General features: G+C 46.2%; 1 protein-coding gene across 1 annotated transcript in view; it reads right to left on the minus strand.

Annotated features, from left to right (window-relative positions):
• The window catches only part of sema3c (sema domain, immunoglobulin domain (Ig), short basic domain, secreted, (semaphorin) 3C), a gene marked incomplete at its 3' end in the record, with an annotated part of 42,880 nt that overhangs the window by 4,069 nt on the left and 21,311 nt on the right, over positions 1–17,500 (minus strand). Inside the window, exons 4-14 of the mRNA XM_080537550.1 lie at positions 17,180–17,299; positions 13,858–13,948; positions 11,763–11,882; positions 10,952–11,094; positions 10,541–10,655; positions 9,908–9,977; positions 8,534–8,678; positions 6,641–6,863; positions 4,961–5,049; positions 4,061–4,102; positions 1,902–2,059 (exon numbers count right to left, since the gene is read on the minus strand). Coding sequence (XP_080393676.1) covers positions 1,902–2,059; positions 4,061–4,102; positions 4,961–5,049; positions 6,641–6,863; positions 8,534–8,678; positions 9,908–9,977; positions 10,541–10,655; positions 10,952–11,094; positions 11,763–11,882; positions 13,858–13,948; positions 17,180–17,299 — 1,316 coding nt within the window. The remainder of the gene's footprint in view (positions 1–1,901; positions 2,060–4,060; positions 4,103–4,960; positions 5,050–6,640; positions 6,864–8,533; positions 8,679–9,907; positions 9,978–10,540; positions 10,656–10,951; positions 11,095–11,762; positions 11,883–13,857; positions 13,949–17,179; positions 17,300–17,500) is intronic.

Below are 17,500 nucleotides of genomic sequence, written 5' to 3' on the forward strand. Positions count from 1 at the left end.
TGACCTCCTTCTTAGGACTTCCATAATAGCATAGCGCTAATGACTCAACGCAGCCGGTTCTTAAAGGGAATGGCACCTGGCACGCTGATTGGGTTGATTGAGAAGACGCCCAAAACACACCCATGACTAATTTCTTTGCTTAGCGCCGGGTTTTAGGCGCCCACTACCGCACGCATAATAGCAAAGTGGCCGTGACCACGCCTCCACGTCTTAAGTTTAGATCTACCGCCTCGTCTTATTGCTTAAGACTTATGAAGTGCATAATAGGGCCCATTATGTTTTTAGGTTGTTTTGTTTTTAACTTATTATGTTTTTAGGTTGTTTTTGTTTTAACTTGTGTTTTTACGGTTGTTAGCACTCTGAGATTCTTTTTGAATTAGAAGTGCAATACAAATTATTAAATGTATTATTATTATTATTTATTATTATAACTTTTCATGCGAACCAGCTTGTAAGATTTCATACCAAGTGAGTGTTTTGCTTTTTTTGTTTGTACGGATTTAGTGTGAGATCCTGTTGTACAAGTCAGCTAGTCGGAGAACATAATACAGTGGAGTGACAAAGCCCGGTAGCTTTGATAACACTGTTTATCCGATCCTCCCGTCAGCATGAAAATCACATTGTACAATGTCAACAGTAAGGGGAAGGGAGCTCCCTAAACCAGACACTGTACCCAGGAACATTCAACAGTGTCAGTGTTATTCCTCTCAATGGGACAGTCTCCTAATACAAATGCTTACAAAGAAAAGGCGGCGTAAAACGGCCTGACACACGTTTCAAACACATTTTCTGGTGGAGTCGAGGGAGGGAGGCAGCTAGCTCCTCTGTTCCATGACCAAGCTAAACTTGAACTGTGGTTGACTGTAGACTGTCGTCTCGGGGTGAGAGGAAAACAGCAGGGTGAATCCATTCATGAATATGGGGCTATACAATATACAGTACCATGTATCAGTTAACAGGGGGAGGCTGGTGGAGGTAGAAACAGGAACGGGCTCATGGTGAATGCATGAAAGAGAACGAGGAATGGAAACACATGTGTTTTATACCGTTCCTTATTCCGTTCCAAACACACGTCTGTTTGTGAATTCCTCATTCCATTCCCTGCGCTGCGGTGAGCCTATCCTCCGATTCCTACCTCCACCACCCACTGATCAGTAAGGTAGAGCCTGCATACTGAACGTTACCAGCCTATATTAATAATAATAATAATAATAATAATAAACTTTATTTGTATAGCACTTTTCCTGCAGACGTTGCAGCTCAAAGTGCTCCAATCATTATATAATCATAATTTAATTATTTATTCATTTAAAGGCAATATTAAAAAGATGGGTTTTTAGTCTTGACTTGAACATAATTTGCTGAGGTTGCGTCCCTAATGTAAACTGGCAGTGCGTTCCACAATCTGGGTGCATAAAATGAGAATGCAGCCTCACCAAATCTCTTCTTTTGTACATGTGGTACACAGAGAAAACCAGCTTCAGAAGACCTGAGAGCTCTATTGGGCTGATATGCTAGCAAAAGGCCTTTCAGATATTCTGGTGCTGTGCCAGTGAGAGCTTTACAAACAAGCAGAAGGATCTTGAAATCTATTCTGAACTTAACAGGAAGCCAGTGTAGAGTCTCTAAAATAGGAGTTATACGAGCTCTTCTGCTTAACTTAATGAACACAGGCAGTACTGGGCAGAGTACGTGCATCTTTAGCTCTAACCTTTTCCGTATTTTCTTGAAAAACGAGGAATGATGATGATGGCAATTCCAGACTAATTACATAGCTCGTTTCCTGGAATAATGAACTGGTAAAGTGTCCACAGCTCCCACCCACGTACGTTGTGGTGTATGGTGGTTCAAATCGTATGGTTTACCATGTTTTATAGGATAGTAAACGATGTGGTTTGTACCTCTTGCCGGTGGGGTAGAAGCGTGAGCAGCTCAAGCCGTCCCAGGCACAGTACGGGTCTCTGGCCAGGCAGCAGTCGGCGCAGGCCGAGCCGTAGGCATGGCAACGGTGCAGGGACACCTGGGACACGCCGTGCTCCGAGCTCACATAGAGCTGTTGCTAAAAAAGGACAAACAGTTGAAATGTCAACCACCACTGTCGTGTCTTAATAAGGAAGCTGAGTGACAAGAGGATTAGGTTAACAATTATGGCTCGTCCGTTTTCCTTCCTGCTTCGTCTGTCATTGTGTGAAACGACTGTTATCAATATATACTGTATATATATTTATACAACAGTTAGTTCCGACCAAGTAATTGGACCATTGATTGGACAAGAGGCATTCCATGAGTGCTGATATACAGTATAACAGCACTGGGACTTTTAACTATATGTATCACTCCGAAATGACCGTTACAGTTTTTCCCAATTGCTAAAACACAAAAGCCAATTCTCTAAACCAAATGACCAGTTCTCTAAACACATTTAATAAAACTAGCTCCCATTTGCCAAAACCATAAACACATTTCACATGAAGACACAATTCACAAAACACAATCCTAATTTTCTCATAAGTCTAAACACATTTTGTCTTGCTAAAACACAAGTTGCAAAAAACTCTGCTCAAATTCTCAAATTAAAGCTCATGTGATGCAAAATGCTTGCCACAGTCAGCAAAATTTGAACACAATGAACACACCTAGCTTCATTCATTAAACATAACGACTCAACATTTAAGACACTTGTTGCAAATTATTGTGGTGTGTGTGTGTGTGTGTGTGTGTGGTATAGTTCCATAAATAAATAAATAAACATCACACCCTGAACATTGTTTTCAGTGAGTATTGTTGTGTGTAATGGATCCTCTGTAGTGTTTGCATTGAGTTGTGATACAGTACAGTAGTGTACATGTTACGGTACATGTGGGAATACAGTATATGTGGGAAAACTAGGGTTAGGGTTAGGTGCTAGGGTGTTAGGGTGCTAGGGGTAGGGTTAGGGTTAGGTGCTAGGGTGCTAGGGTTAAGGTTAGGGTTAGGATTAGGGGTAGGGTTAGGGTTAAGGTTAGGGTTAGGGTTAGACATGCCAGCATGTACCAAGTCACCCTAGCACCTAACCCTAGTTTTCCCACATGTACCGTATTCCCACATGTACCGTAACATACATACTGTATTTTCTGTAGATTTACATATTGTTCATATGAAACACACAAATCTATGAATGCCCAATACTCTACAGTGATATACTCTGAGAACAGATACTGTAAGGTTTCTAAAAATGTGCTTTGGCAGTTGTGATAAAAAAAAGAACATTCTCACACACTGAACATTGTGTTTTCAGTTGTTTTGTTGTAGTCTGTAATGATGAATGAATGAATGAATGAATGAATAGTTTAATGACCACACGACCTAGGTCGGTGGAATTTGTTGTCGGTACAGCTCAAAAGCAGTGTCAAAAAACATACACACATTGTCCATGACTATTACATGGACAAGAACACACATAACCACAGGACAAGACAGAACATATTTACAATTTACAATTTATACAGTGCAGTGAGTCAGGTGTTGAGAGTCCTTATGGCAGAGGGGAAAAAACTGTTTTTGAAGCGGGATGTTTTGGTGGCCAGGGATCGGTAGCGCCGTCCAGAGGGCAACAGTTGAAACAGGTGGTGAGCAGGGTGGGAGGGGTCAGAGATAATTTTATGTGCTCTATTTGTGCATATACTGTTTACATTTTTGCAGGCTTTGAGCAGCTGTTTTGGTGTGAAAGTTTGAGTTTTGAAGAGAGAAGGTGTGGTTTTGCTTATGTATCTTTAGAAAAGTGTGTTGTGTTTAGAGTTTTGGGAAAATGGAGGGAAGTTTTGTGAAATGTGTTTTAGCAATTGAGAAAAACTGTAATACAAAGTAGCTCGCCTGCAGATGTTTGTGTTCAGGTTGCTAGGCAACAGTCCAGTTGCGGAACTATTTTTTGTTGACGGCCTTTTTTGTTGCGGCCTCGTACCTATGACCCAATCACAGCCGTGCTGATATTCAGTATAACAGCACTCCCTCTTGTGTGATATTGCTTAAATATATATTTTAAAAACAATACAGATGCATTGTACTGAATATACACACTTACTTTTTTAGAGGATATTCTCAAGTTCGTAACTGGGGCTTGATTCTGGAAGACACACAAAACAAATGTCAACATCCTCAGCGTTTGTCAAATATGATCAAATATTATCAACTGTATTACTGTGGGGGTGTCGTTCAACAATTCAACACTCTCTTCTCACACTCCTCTCCCTCTCTCTTTACCCCTCTCTCTCTCTCCTGACCTATCTCACACAGCGATAAAAAAAAACATCAGGGGTAATCTAACTGCTGTATCCAATAACAGCTAACCGTCCCACTGTCAGAGAGACAGGCAGAAACAGTGGTTCTGAAAGCTCTACGACAGTACAGAGCAACTCTAAACTGCTCTGGTGTAGAGTCTAGTGTAGACCTGGTGTACCGGGAGATTAAAGTAGGCTAGTAGCTTTGGGTTGGTCTTGCCATCACATGACTTTGTTAATCACTCTAAGATAAAACACAGTGTGATTAGTTCATAAAGTTGAATGGTGGCTGCTCCGATACTGTATGTTGGTCTGTTTCTCATCAGTCTTTTAGTGGGGCTGTTATGGCAAGGTCATCTGGCTCCAGAATGCCCCTCCCTTACCCCACCCCTGTCTGCTCCATCTCTTTGTGCGGTGGCCAAGCTGCCTTCTTTCCTTCTCTCCTGTCTGCCTTTGATGTGGGGGTCCATGTGTGTGGGGGAGAGAGAGAGGGAGAGAGAGAGAGAGAAAGAAAGAGAGAGAGAGAGACAGAGAGAGAGAGAGAGAGAGGGAGAGAGAGGGAGAGAGAGAGAGAGACGGAGAGAGACAGAGAGAGAGAGAGAGAGAGAGAGAGAGGGGGAGAGAGAGAGAGAGAGAGAGACAGAGAGAGAGAGAGAGAGAGAGAGAGAGAGAGAGAGAGAGAGAGATAGCGTGTGAACCCTAACCTTAAACACTTCCAGCTCCTCCAGGATCAGGTCCTCGTCTAGGGAACGGTTGGAGGGCAGGGCGATCACCTTTTGCACCGTCCCTTTATCTGAGGGAAAGAGGTTGCGTCGGTTACACACACACACACACACACACACACACACACACACACACACACGCACACGCACACACACACACACACACACACACACACACACCAAGGTCAAGGTCATTACAAAACCACATACGAGAAACAAACAAAACACCACCCTCACCACAGACCCGTACAGCCTTGGGACACGCATGCAATGTTTTTTTATGACAGTAGTGGTCAGTATAAATGAGAGAAATCATCATGGAAAACTACCCATGATAAAAAGTCAATAAACCCTACAGCTCTATTTTCCTTTCGGTAATAATTTGCCTTTTTGAATTACGCATGCGGGCATCCACACTAGAGCCAGCTGGGAGGAGGATTGGGAAATACAGAGAGAGAGAGAGAGCAGGACAACGACAGTGCAAAGGGCGTGGAGAGGGCACGGGCGGCTCAGCCGACCGCTTTCTCAGCGCTCTGTTTGTTGCGTTGGGAGTTTGCAGCCGCAGCTTAGAGAGCAAGTGAGTTCCACCAGCAGCTCCTGGAAATCCCTGATAAAAATCCCCCAACATCCCCTGAAACAAAGCCCAAGGCCCCGGGCCTCGGCCTGGCCTGGCCTGACAGAGCCCCCGCTGCAGTCAGACATTACTGGCATCCTCTCAGGATCCAGGAAGAAGAGAAACAGCAAAGGGAGCCTGATAAACACAAACAGCTGTGTGAGACTCTCTGGGCCGCCTGGGCTCGATACTCCCTCTGTAACCACCCTCCAGAACTCCTCAAGTACCTCAGTACCTCCGCCCTGCAAGCTGCTTGCCGGTCCCTCCCGGGCCTTTGTCTGTGACTGGAAGGCTAAGCTCTTTGGCTAGCTCTTTATTTCTGTATATTCACTGTCTGTGCAACCTCATCATTCTCCCCTAGAACTTCTATAATCCCCTGCATGACTAGAGCTCACATTTAGTCATTTATTTAAGTAACGGCTGCATAACGCCTACATGAGAAAGATATAGCTTGTCCAGTAATAGGATCAAACGTTTCCTGATCGTAATAGGGCCGATCGATTAAGGCCGTTGTGGTGGCGCCTCCCGCTGGTGGCAGAGGGAAGTGGGGAAGAAGACCTGGGGTCGTTTGAGGTCTACAGTGGGCAGAACTTTGTAGATACTGTTTACACATTTTTAACTGCATTAGTCAGAGTGATTAAGAGTGTATTGTTGATGGCTGTTGCCTCCAGGTTGTGAACAAGAAACATTAGAATGTTTTGTAAAAAATAAGAATTGTTAACACTAGAACAGTAAGTAAAGAAAGATATTATTATTATCTTTGCACTCGATCAAATTTCACGACCCACCTTTCATGACTTTTCCTAGATATGTGCGTGCTACCACCCAGTATCCTTACATTTTCAAAATCACCTCAGGAAAAGCTAATATAAAGCTATTTTGCCGTTTTTCTGTATAGGAATCAGGCTAATTTACAAGTCGGCCAACTAGCGGTCGTTGTGTGTAAATAGCAGCTTGAGCATTGTAAAGAGGGGGGGTCATTTGACCTTTAAAAAAAAGGCACGGCTGTTCTAGTGCTAAAGCATGGGGGCGGGGGTGGTGGTGCCTACCGGTGCCCAGGAACAGCACCTGGTAGTGGCCGTCAGCAGCAGTGACCTGGTCCACGGCGATGGAGGTGTACTTGTAGTCAGCGTTGGTCCGCACCACCAGGGGCCTCCTCCCCACGGGGTAGATGGCGTTGAACATGACTGGGTGGTTCCTCACGAACGTCACCACCTCGTCCGGGAACTCCTTGGTGGTCTGGATGTCAGGTGTGAAGGCTCCGCCAGGACACTGGATGGAAAGAAGGAGTCATAGAAGGAGATAAGATGAGCGGGGGGGGAGAGATTAGAGATTAGCTCCGTTATAAAGGTGAAGAAACGCCGGGCCTGAACTCTGATCTGATTTCTCTTATCTGGCCAGCTTGGTTCCTTGTTCTTGTTACAGATAAAGTCATTGACCTATAGTCACCGCTGGACTGGCCATACAATCTACCTGCCCGCTGGCAGGTGGGCCGCGCTAGTTTTGGGCCGGTCGGGCTGCCCCCCCCCCATTTTTTTTTAAAATATACTGTATATATATATATATATAAAACTGACCCCAAACTAGCGCGGCCCAAAATAGCACGGCATCAACTAGCGCTGAATCAAGCGGCGGCCCCCGTTTATACTAACACATGGGCTGGCCCAATCACATGCTTAGGCCCTGCTGTCCATCGGCCCCCTCCCCCACTCTGATCCCTCGGTCGACAACCCAAGTGCAGTGTCATGTTCGTAGATAAGATAGTGAAAGGGGGTGCCCAGAAAATTAGGGAGAAAAAAAGTAAGAAGCTAGCAGAGGATGCCTCAAAATGTCAGAAACTGACAGATATGTTCTCTGGATCGACGGTGGGGGCTAGGCCTACTACAGATACAGCAGCCATGTCTCATCACCGTGGAGTACGTCAACAGTGAGTGAGTACACTGGTTCACACTTGCATTGGTATACTTGCTGTCCATGTCACTTACTCCGCTCTATAGTTTTTTTTTTTACAAATGGTATATTCAACAGACTGCCAGCATGTTGATCGGCGGTGTCGGACCGATTGTGTTGGGCCGGTCTGAGCCACATGGCAGGGCCTAATTTTTGTCCCAGTCCAGCCCTGCCTATAGTCATTCAAATTGTGACTTGAGCACATTAGTGAGCAGCCTTGTGGTAGTTGGTACACTGCAAACGGTAAATAAAAGTAAGGATTAGGGTTAGTGAAATATCTAAATCAAGGCGATATATGCTTAAAGAAGCTTAGCAAGTGAAATTTTCCTGTTCTGTAGGCAGATAATTTTGTTTATTTGAAGTAATATTCCCCCCATTTTATTGCTTTTTTTTCTTGATTTTGAGAGCTGACTTTTTGTAGTGTAGTGGTAGTTACCTGTGAAACTGTACTGTAATGTATATGTTCAGTGCTGGTCCAGTCGAGTTTAGAAATAAAATAATAATCATAAATAATTGTTTTTATTGCCATGCAATCAACTTGTCAGTCATTTGTTGTCATTTGGTATTTCATGCTCTAGGGCCGGCAAGGGGTCTGCCATAGACGGCGACCTTGGAGCACTTTAGGGGGTTCAGTGGATTGCTCAAGGACACCTTGGCACGTGGCCAGCCGGGGTTCAAACCGCCAAGCTGCTGACCATGCAATCATTAAACGCCGGCTCTACCTCCTGAGCCACAGCCGCCCTTTAATAATAATAATAATAATATCAATAATAATAATATCAATAATAATAATAATAATAATAATAATAATATCAATAACAATAATAATAATAATATCAATAATAATAATATTATTAATAATAATAACAATAATATTAATAATAATAATTCTATCAATAATAATAATAATAATATCAATAATAATAATAATAATAACTTTTATTTGTACAGCACTTTTCCTGCAAACGTTGCAGCTAAGACCCAGAACTCACCGTCCCGGGGCGCGGGTAGGGGATCCGGCCCTGATACGCCACCCACTGGAAGTTCGGCCCGTCTCTGTGAGCGAACGGCCCGTTGAACACCGTCAGGATGTCCGCCATGTTGTACACGCACACCGCCGAGCCCTTGAACACGGAGCTGAGGGGAAACGACACAACACATTCCATCGTATGATGTGGAGAATTGACATTCAGGAGCCCCGGATCCACCCAGCTAAAACATCACAAGTCCTTTTAAAGCCTGCTGGGTTTTGAGGATATCCAAGCCCTACAATCCGGGGGGGGGGGGGAACCGCTGCCACCCCACTACACCGAAGGGGGGGACACCTCGCCCTTGTTCCCAGAAGGATATGAAGTGGTTTGGCCTGGACGCTTAAAACCACACACAGTAAACACAGAAGGCCTTTGTTGAGCTGGGTCGGGTCCTGAATTGCGTGAAGGCGTGAGAGGAAGAAACACATCGTGTGCAGATAGGAATAACAACAGTGTAGTGAGACCGGGAGACTCCCAACTGTTTAGACTGGCTGGAGTCAGGGAGACCAGCTCAACTTCTGTTAGGCTTGGAACTGCTCCTTAGCTTACACGCGGATCAAGGTGGCTGTGGAAGGGTTAACCTTAAAGGCTTTAACTTGATACAGTTCAATTAGGACTAGGGGAGGAAGAAAGCATCCAGTGACTATTCTTTGACGCACATCGTGTATGAGTTATTACACAGTGATTTCAACCTAAGTCGTCGCATGTGTAAAGTATTAGTGCATCTTATAGAACTGAGAAAAACAACAAGGTGTATTACAGCATAGTGCAAACAGATGATGAACGAAGGGTTGAAACTGTGGGGAGGGAACTGACAGCATTGACCACCATCGCTAGTACATAAGGAAAGACGAACAGTGTGACTTCCATTCGGTTGTTAAGTCTGACGTCAAACGTGACGTTAAGCAATTTGCGGGTCCAAACCAGAAATTCCCCGCACCAGAGTACCAGTGTACTACAGCGGTAGAATGACAGTTCAATCGTTTTTTAGACTCGGATCTATTCATACAACAAGGGACACAGCACTTTCCCGTTTTCCCCATATTGTCAGCGTCTTTGAACCTTGGAAAAGCGCTATACAAATATAATGAATTATTCGATTATTTCGAAGAGAGCGCCTCAGCCAACTTTGGACCCGGAAACACGTCACGACTTAACAACCGAATACGGGGAAGTCACCAACATACCTACAGTACATGTACATAGACGTCCCTTCGGTACCCTTCTAAATAATAGCATCGAAATCAAATCCTTGAGGTCTCTATCTGGGATCTGTTGCTGTTACTGGTTAGCAACGAGGCTAAAGGCAAGAGCAAATATTACCGTTGGCCTCACCTTGTGGATGTGAAGACGCCAAACACCATAAGGTTTTTGGGGTGATCGGTTTCCAGCAAAAACACACTCTCTGGAAGAGAAAACACCAACGGTCAGCATTCATTAAGCACCTTATCGCTTCTTTCTTGGAACAGGAGTGGCGGAACTAAAGTGGAGATGAATGAATGGATGATTGTGTATGCTGCTGACAGACCTCGAATGACTGCGGAGAACTGAACTCTTTCATTAGTAAAGGAGCAGGTCATCTAAAGGCCAATGCACAGGCGTGCGATGCGATTTTGTTGCACGACAACATTCGATTCTCAATTCACACCACCGAAGTGTGTGGGTGTGAATGGAGAATCGAATGTTGTCGTGCAACAAAATCGCATCGCACGCCGTGTGCATTGTCTCATTCAAAACAATGGAATCGAATTCGCGGTGCGACAAAATCGCACGCCGTGTGCATTGGGCTTAAGTCAACTTTGGGGGAAAACACCGCTCGTTATAATTCAATACGAATGATCGAAATCACCTGGAATTCTTAGATAGGATGTACCTTGACTGACAGGGTTTAGTCTGTCGGGTTGTGGAGAACGTGATACTTTGTGGAATTGTGTCTAATTGTCTTGTTCCTTTGTCTCAGTCACTCACCGAGCTCGTCAAAGTGGGTCTCGGTACCGTCCTCCTCCAGGACTGAACACACCATCCGGGCCTTCAGGAAGGTAGTCCACTTATTCACCAGGCTCCGCTGGCCACCTATGTCACTCTGTTGTCAGAGACAGAAAGGTATGTCATATTCAATGAACGCGCACGCACGCACGCGCACGCACAGACACAGACACAGACACAGACACACACAGAAACACACACACAGACACAGACACAGACACACACACACACACACACACACACACCACACACACACACACACACACACACACCACACACACACACACACACACACACACACACACACACACACCACACACACACACACACACACACACACACACACACACACACACACACACCACACACACACACACACACACACACACTTACTGGACACACTCTGGCCACCATGGTGTGGATGTTCTTAGTATTCCCGCTATTATCCGTCAGTCTCTCCCGGAAGAAGAAATAAAGTTTGGCGTCGTTGGGGTCCGACCCGTCTGGGATCAACTGGGCGTCGACAAAGATGGGCTCTACGTGAAGACACACACAGGGGGAACAAGAAGTATTCTATGATATCGTCCAACTTCTCTATCCTTGTAGAGTGCCGGTATAGAAGACTAAGAGATAGCAACGATTGATAGCAACATGATTAAATAGAAGTTGCATTAGGGGGAGGCTGGTGGAGGTAGAAATCGGAGGACGGGCTTGTTGTGATGCATGGGCTGTTAAATCTTTTTTGGAAAAACTGGCTTAAGGGAAACCAAATCTGCTCCCATAACATCATTTAACTGTGTATTTTTTTAACTGTGTCTTTCATATGCTCTGTATGATGCTGTTTTATTGTTCATGTTTTCTTGTGTTATTTTAGGATGCCTTATTTTTCTTCTTTTTTTCTTCTTGGCCAGGGACCACATATGAAAATGTGCCTCCTGGCTAAATCTGGCATATTTACACTTGTTGTTAATTGATATGCATTGTCCCTTCTTAAATAAACTGAAATTGAACAATTTCAATTGAATGAGGAATTGTATCAATCACCCGTTCCTCATTCCGTTCTGTGCATTGCAATGAGCCCGTCCTCCGATTTCTACCTCCACCAGCCTCCCCACTGAGGTGGGTATTGTATGTGCCTGGCACACGGTGTGTGTGTGTGTGTGTGTGTGTGTGTGTGTGTGTGTGTGTGTGTGTGTGTGCTCACCACTCAGCCACTTGGAGTTGTGCTGGTCTGTCCTCACCGCGTTCCTCTGGGTCAGACTCCTGAAGATGGCAGCGTCCGTCCCCATGAAGTCGATGTACATGCCAGAGAACAGCTCCTGGTCTGCATGACAGGGTCAGAATACAACTATCAGGTTTTATTTTGTGACGTTAGAATTATAAGGTTCTATTTCCATTTTTGTCAAAATTGAGTTTTTTACATAATCTGATCCATTAGGTGTTTATTAATGCCTGTGTGGTGTTATTTTTAAAATGTTGACATTTTTTAGTTAGTAATGAATAAAATACAAAGGTTCCATCTCACAAAATATCATTGAATGTAAAAACTTTGATGCTCAATATCTCTGAACTACCCTAAACGGAGATAGAACCTTATAATTCTAAGCTCACGATTTGCCATGCAATCGAACTCGTCAATCAAACTTTGGTCGGAATTTGGTCTTTTTTTGCCCTAGGCACAGGGTCAGCCCTAGTCGGCGCCCCCCGAGCGATTAGAGGGTTAAGTGCCTTGCTAAAAGGGCACATGCAGCTCCCTCCTGAGGCGGGGGATGGAACCAGCGACCTTCCGATCGCTAGCCCGGACTCTCTCACCGCTAGGCTACCACCACCGCCCCCGAGTAAGAGCAGCGCTGTCTGAGTCACAGCTGGGCAACATCACTCACATCTGACCAAACAAAGCACTTCAACCCCCCCCACCCGCCCCTGACCTTGACAGGGGTGCCAAGACACATTCAAGTCTCTTTCTACTAACAGCCAAGGCAATAAAAATGACCCCTGTGTCAGTTGTGTAGAACGGTGACGGAAAAGAGATTGATCGATCGTGTCTGGCCACGCCACGTCCGTCACTAAAGAGGGAGAGAGGGGTTGCAGTAAACGGTAACGGAGCTAACAGAGGATTCACAGTTCTCGCGTTCGAGTCTGGCTGTACTCTGCTAATGAGCCGGCGAAGGCTGTGGGGCTCTCCGTACCCGCAACACCGCGCTTCTGGATCATTCCTCTCTTCTCTCACTTCTCTCACTTCACCGTTCCATAACCCCCACGCCAGCCCAGCCAGCCCAAGGCCTTGTGCTCTGTGGGGGGGGGTATTGGCCCGTGTCCAAGTGTGGCCGCTCTAAAAGGGAAGAGTGTTGACAGGCCACAAGACCAGCCCCCACCCCCCACCTCCCCCCCTGTCCCACGCCACCGCCCCCGCCCCCCCCGGCATGTGGAGAGAGAGAGAGAAAGAGAGAGAAGGAGAGAGATAGATAGAGACAGGCCCTTTCATCTATAGCCCCAGACACAATCCCTGTGATTGTCCCATAGTCTGACTCTGAGAAGGGCTTGCAGGTGCTGTATCACTGCTCTCTCTCTCAGCTTGTCAGTGACCTTGGGTCCATTTGGCAGGAAGCAAGGAGCAGTGAACCCCCCTTCCCCGCCCCCCTTCCCCGCCCCCTTAGCCCTCGTGAGCGGACGTCCCACGCTGGCCGGAGGGCTGGCGAAGACCGCTGACGCCGCGGGTGCGCTCGGGTATCGGAAAGCGGAGCCGTGCGTGCGACACGTCGACCCCCCTCGACTGTGTCAACAGAAACGCAACACCGGGCGACCAATCAGGGATCAAAGAACACCACAGCCTGACGGCAGGTGGGTCTCGGGAGGACACCGATGAGGGGGGGGGGGGGGGGGGGGATCGGTGGACCATAGGAGGAGATGTATGTGTGTGTATGAACAGTATGGTAAACGGACTGCACTTATATAGAGCCTTTATCCAAAGCGCTTTACTTTACCGATGGCGGCCAAGCTGCCATGCAAGGTGCCGGGCCCGGTCATTACGAGCAATTTGGGGTTCAGCCGGGGCTCGAACCGCCGATCTGCCAACCTTGCGATCATTATACGGCGGCTCTACCTCCTGCGCCTGTTAGTGCAATTAAAGAAAGGCAGCCTGCTTCGAAAAATGTCTTATCACATATAATCATTTTCTCTTACACGCCACAGCCGCCCCCAGTACGCTGCGTCGTGCTGATAGGTCAGTGGGTAGGATGTGTGTGTCGCAGCCAGGGACAGAAATAAAGCGTCGGAGGAGAACGAGGAGGAGGACTCACTTAGCATGACGGACACGGTGTTGACCCTGGGGTTGAAGGAGCACCGGCCCTTCCCCGATTCCGCCCGGGAGTCGATGTGGAACACTTGCTCCTGCGCGAGAGAGGGGAAAAGAAAGGAAAAGGAGAGGAGGGAGAGACAGTTTTACTTCGGAATTTGAGGGAATGATGCCCATAGACATAAATATAATAGTATGAGCATTCCACATGTGCTCAAGATAGCCCGGTGCACGTTTTTTCCCCTCTTCCCGTTTCTTTGAAGAGTTACAAAGAGACAGCTGCTCGTGACGTTAGAATTATAAGGTTCTATCTCAATTTTTGTCAAAATTTAGTTTTTTTACATAATCTGATCTATTAGGTGTTTATTAATGCCTGTGTGGTGTTATTTTTCAAATGTTGAAATTTTTGAGTCAGTAATTCATAAAATACAAAGGTTCCAATCTCACAAAACATAATGGAATGTAAAAACTTTGACGCTCAATATCTCTGAACTACCCTAAACGGAGATAGAACCTTATAATAATATAAGGTATATAACCTAATCTATATATACTAATATACCAATATAACCTAAGCTCACGAGCTCCTGGGCTCCACCTTCTCCGGCTGGCATCTATGAGACATTAAAACAACATTCCATTCGGGAAGAGAGAAGGAATTTTTTCCTTTCTAATGTATTCTAATGCTGTGGTTCCATCTCTGAGCTTTTTGGCTCTCTGCCCCCTTTCCCCCTGTAGTATCATCCGGATATAACAGGCTCCGTGGTGACTAGTTGGAAACTCCCCCCCGACCGTCCCATCCTGGTTTGGTCTGAGCCAAAAGTGCAGCAACGGCAGCTCTGATTGGTTGGAGAATGAGGCGCCGGCGCGAGTCGAGGGGGCTTTCTCTCTCCAGGAAACGTGGGTCTCCTCCTGTCCAAGTCCAGACGCGGAGGCCGTCTAAATCGTTCTGCTCGGCTTTTGCCAGTGACCCATCATGCCTTTCATCATAGTCTCGGTGTGACACCCACACACACACACACACACAGACACAGACACACACACAGACACACACACACACACACACACACACACACAGACACAGATACAGACGCACACACACAGACACGCACACACAGAGACACAGACACACAGACACACAGACACACAGACACAGACACAGACAGACATGCACACAGACACAGACACACACACAGACACACACACAGACACACACACACACACACACACACACACACACACACAGTGGCTCCAGTACAGCGGGTGTGTGACGCACGCTTACGGGCCCAAGGGCCAAACCGTTCTGCCTCCACGACACCACAACACCACGACAGCAGCTTGTTACACTCAGCCAGAGACAGTCTGAGAAGCCGACACGTCCAGGCAGCACTGTGGTGAGAAACCAGAGCCGTCCGCTTTTCAAACAAAACCCCCAGAATGACAAAGGACACCGCACTGCGGAAAGAGCCTGGGTTAGCGCTCTGGGTTAGCGCTCTGTTGCGTATTGGTGCTTGGCAGGGGCCGTGTGACACGGGCTGCTGGGAGTTCAGTGAGAACCGTTTCTCCTGGAGGGGATTCCTACACTCGATTCCAAGGGTTGTGTGGCCGGAGACAGGAGCCCAGACAGCCCAGAATGCAGTACTCCTCCTTTTTCTCTCCCACCCTCCCTCACCTCCTTCTTCTCCCTCTCTTCTCCCTCTCTTCTCTCTCTCTCTCTCTCTCTCTCTTTCTGCTTTCCTGAAGATGTTTAGGATTTGACGACTTCCTTTTTTGCCTCAGAGGAAACATTTGAAATCGCTCGTAGTTTTCGCTTCGGATTAAATTGTCTGATTGTATTCGTTGTCATAACAACTATTATATTTATGTCTATGGGCACTGATTCACAAGAGATGTCATTTGTGGGAGATATTGTGTCCAGTAGTGTCAAGACAATATGACACAGGGGAGGTTCGGAGGAGGTAGAAATCGGAGGACGGGCTCATTGTGATTCATGGGACGGACTGAGGACCGGTAATCAAACACACATGTTTGATACCGTTCCTCATTCCATTCCGTACATTACAACGAGCCTGTCCTCCGATTTCTACCTCCACCGGCAGTATGTAGGTATATTATAGTATGTAGATTCACCTTCCCTTATTCTATTAGCCATTTTGGCCTTGTTATGGTTGTAATGTTTTCCATGTTTTCAATTAGTAATGTATGTTGTTGTTTTGTCTCTTGTCTGTCTGTATTTTGTCATAATTGTACTCTTATTATTTCTGCTGTTATGATTGTAATATTATGTTAGGGCCCTCTCTAAAACAAGATGATACATCTCAAGGGATTTATCCTAATAAAGACATTTACAACAATTTACAACAATATGATATGATATGGTAGTGTAGCAGTCATGCATACAGCCTCCCCTACCCCCTAACCATCTCCCCTGTCCCTATCACCCCCCCCCTTCCCGGTTCGTTAACTCTGTGGTCCATGTGTCCATGTTATCTGTTGCTTGCTGTTTCTGTGTTTTCCGTTTCTCCCATATTGTCAGTGTCTTTGAGCCTCGGAAAAGCGCTATATAAATGTAATGAATTATTATTATTATTATTATTATTATTAAGTGACTGAGGGCCCTATTATGCACTTCTTAACTTGCCGTCTTAAGTCTTAATTAAGACGCACCGCCAGGTTAAGACCTACCGCCACCCTTATTATGCGCTTCATACGCGCTACTGCTATTATGCAGGTGTCGATAGGCGCCCACACATAAGACGTAAAACTCCCGTGCATATATTGCTCATTGTGGGAGTGTTCATATGTTAATGAAGTGCACTAGGCGCCCCTGCTATTATGCGATCTGACTTTGCTCCTAGCGCTAAGAAGTGGTTTGAAAAGTTCTTAAGTTTAGACTTCATGCACGTTTTGAAACACGAGCGCGCCTCCGCGGTTTGCGCATGCATGTGGGCACACATGAACACGCACGTGGCTCCACGGCAAGACGTCAATTATGGTCACAGTATAAATGCTTTATTTCAGAAGGGAGAGGCAGAGAAGCGCGCTGACCTCCTTCTTAGGACTTCCATAATAGCATAGCGCTAATGACTCAACGCAGCCGGTTCTTAAAGGGAATGGCACCTGGCACGCTGATTGGGTTGATTGAGAAGACGCCCAAAACACACCCATGACTAATTTCTTTGCTTAGCGCCGGGTTTTAGGCGCCCACTACCGCACGCATAATAGCAAAGTGGCCTTGACCACGCCTCCACGTCTTAAGTTTAGATCGACCGCCTCGTCTTATTGATGAAGTGCATAATAGGGCCCTGAGAGTCAAGCACACCAACCTCTGGCCGTCGGCCCCTGTTGATGAATGCACAGACAGGACTGTAGGCCCCACTGCCGCAGATGAACAGGTGAGTCCTGTTGTAGGGCTGGACCACCCTGATGAAGTTCCCACAGCCGTGCTGGAGAGAGAGGGACAGAGGAGAACGGGACAGTTAAGTGACATAACAACTTTCCAACATACCTCCTACCAACCAGTCATTTAAGCAGGTAACATGTATGGGGTTCAAGTTCTGGGGCAAATAGGTCTACTCCATCCAGAGTGTTTGAGGATAAAACAACAACCAAAAAAAGCCTTTTTCTCCTAGCATATCAGCCCAATA

The sequence above is a fragment of the Nansenia antarctica genome, assembly GCF_963989245.1.
Source record: "Nansenia antarctica genome assembly, chromosome: 8".
Taxonomy (NCBI): domain Eukaryota; kingdom Metazoa; phylum Chordata; class Actinopteri; order Argentiniformes; family Microstomatidae; genus Nansenia; species Nansenia antarctica.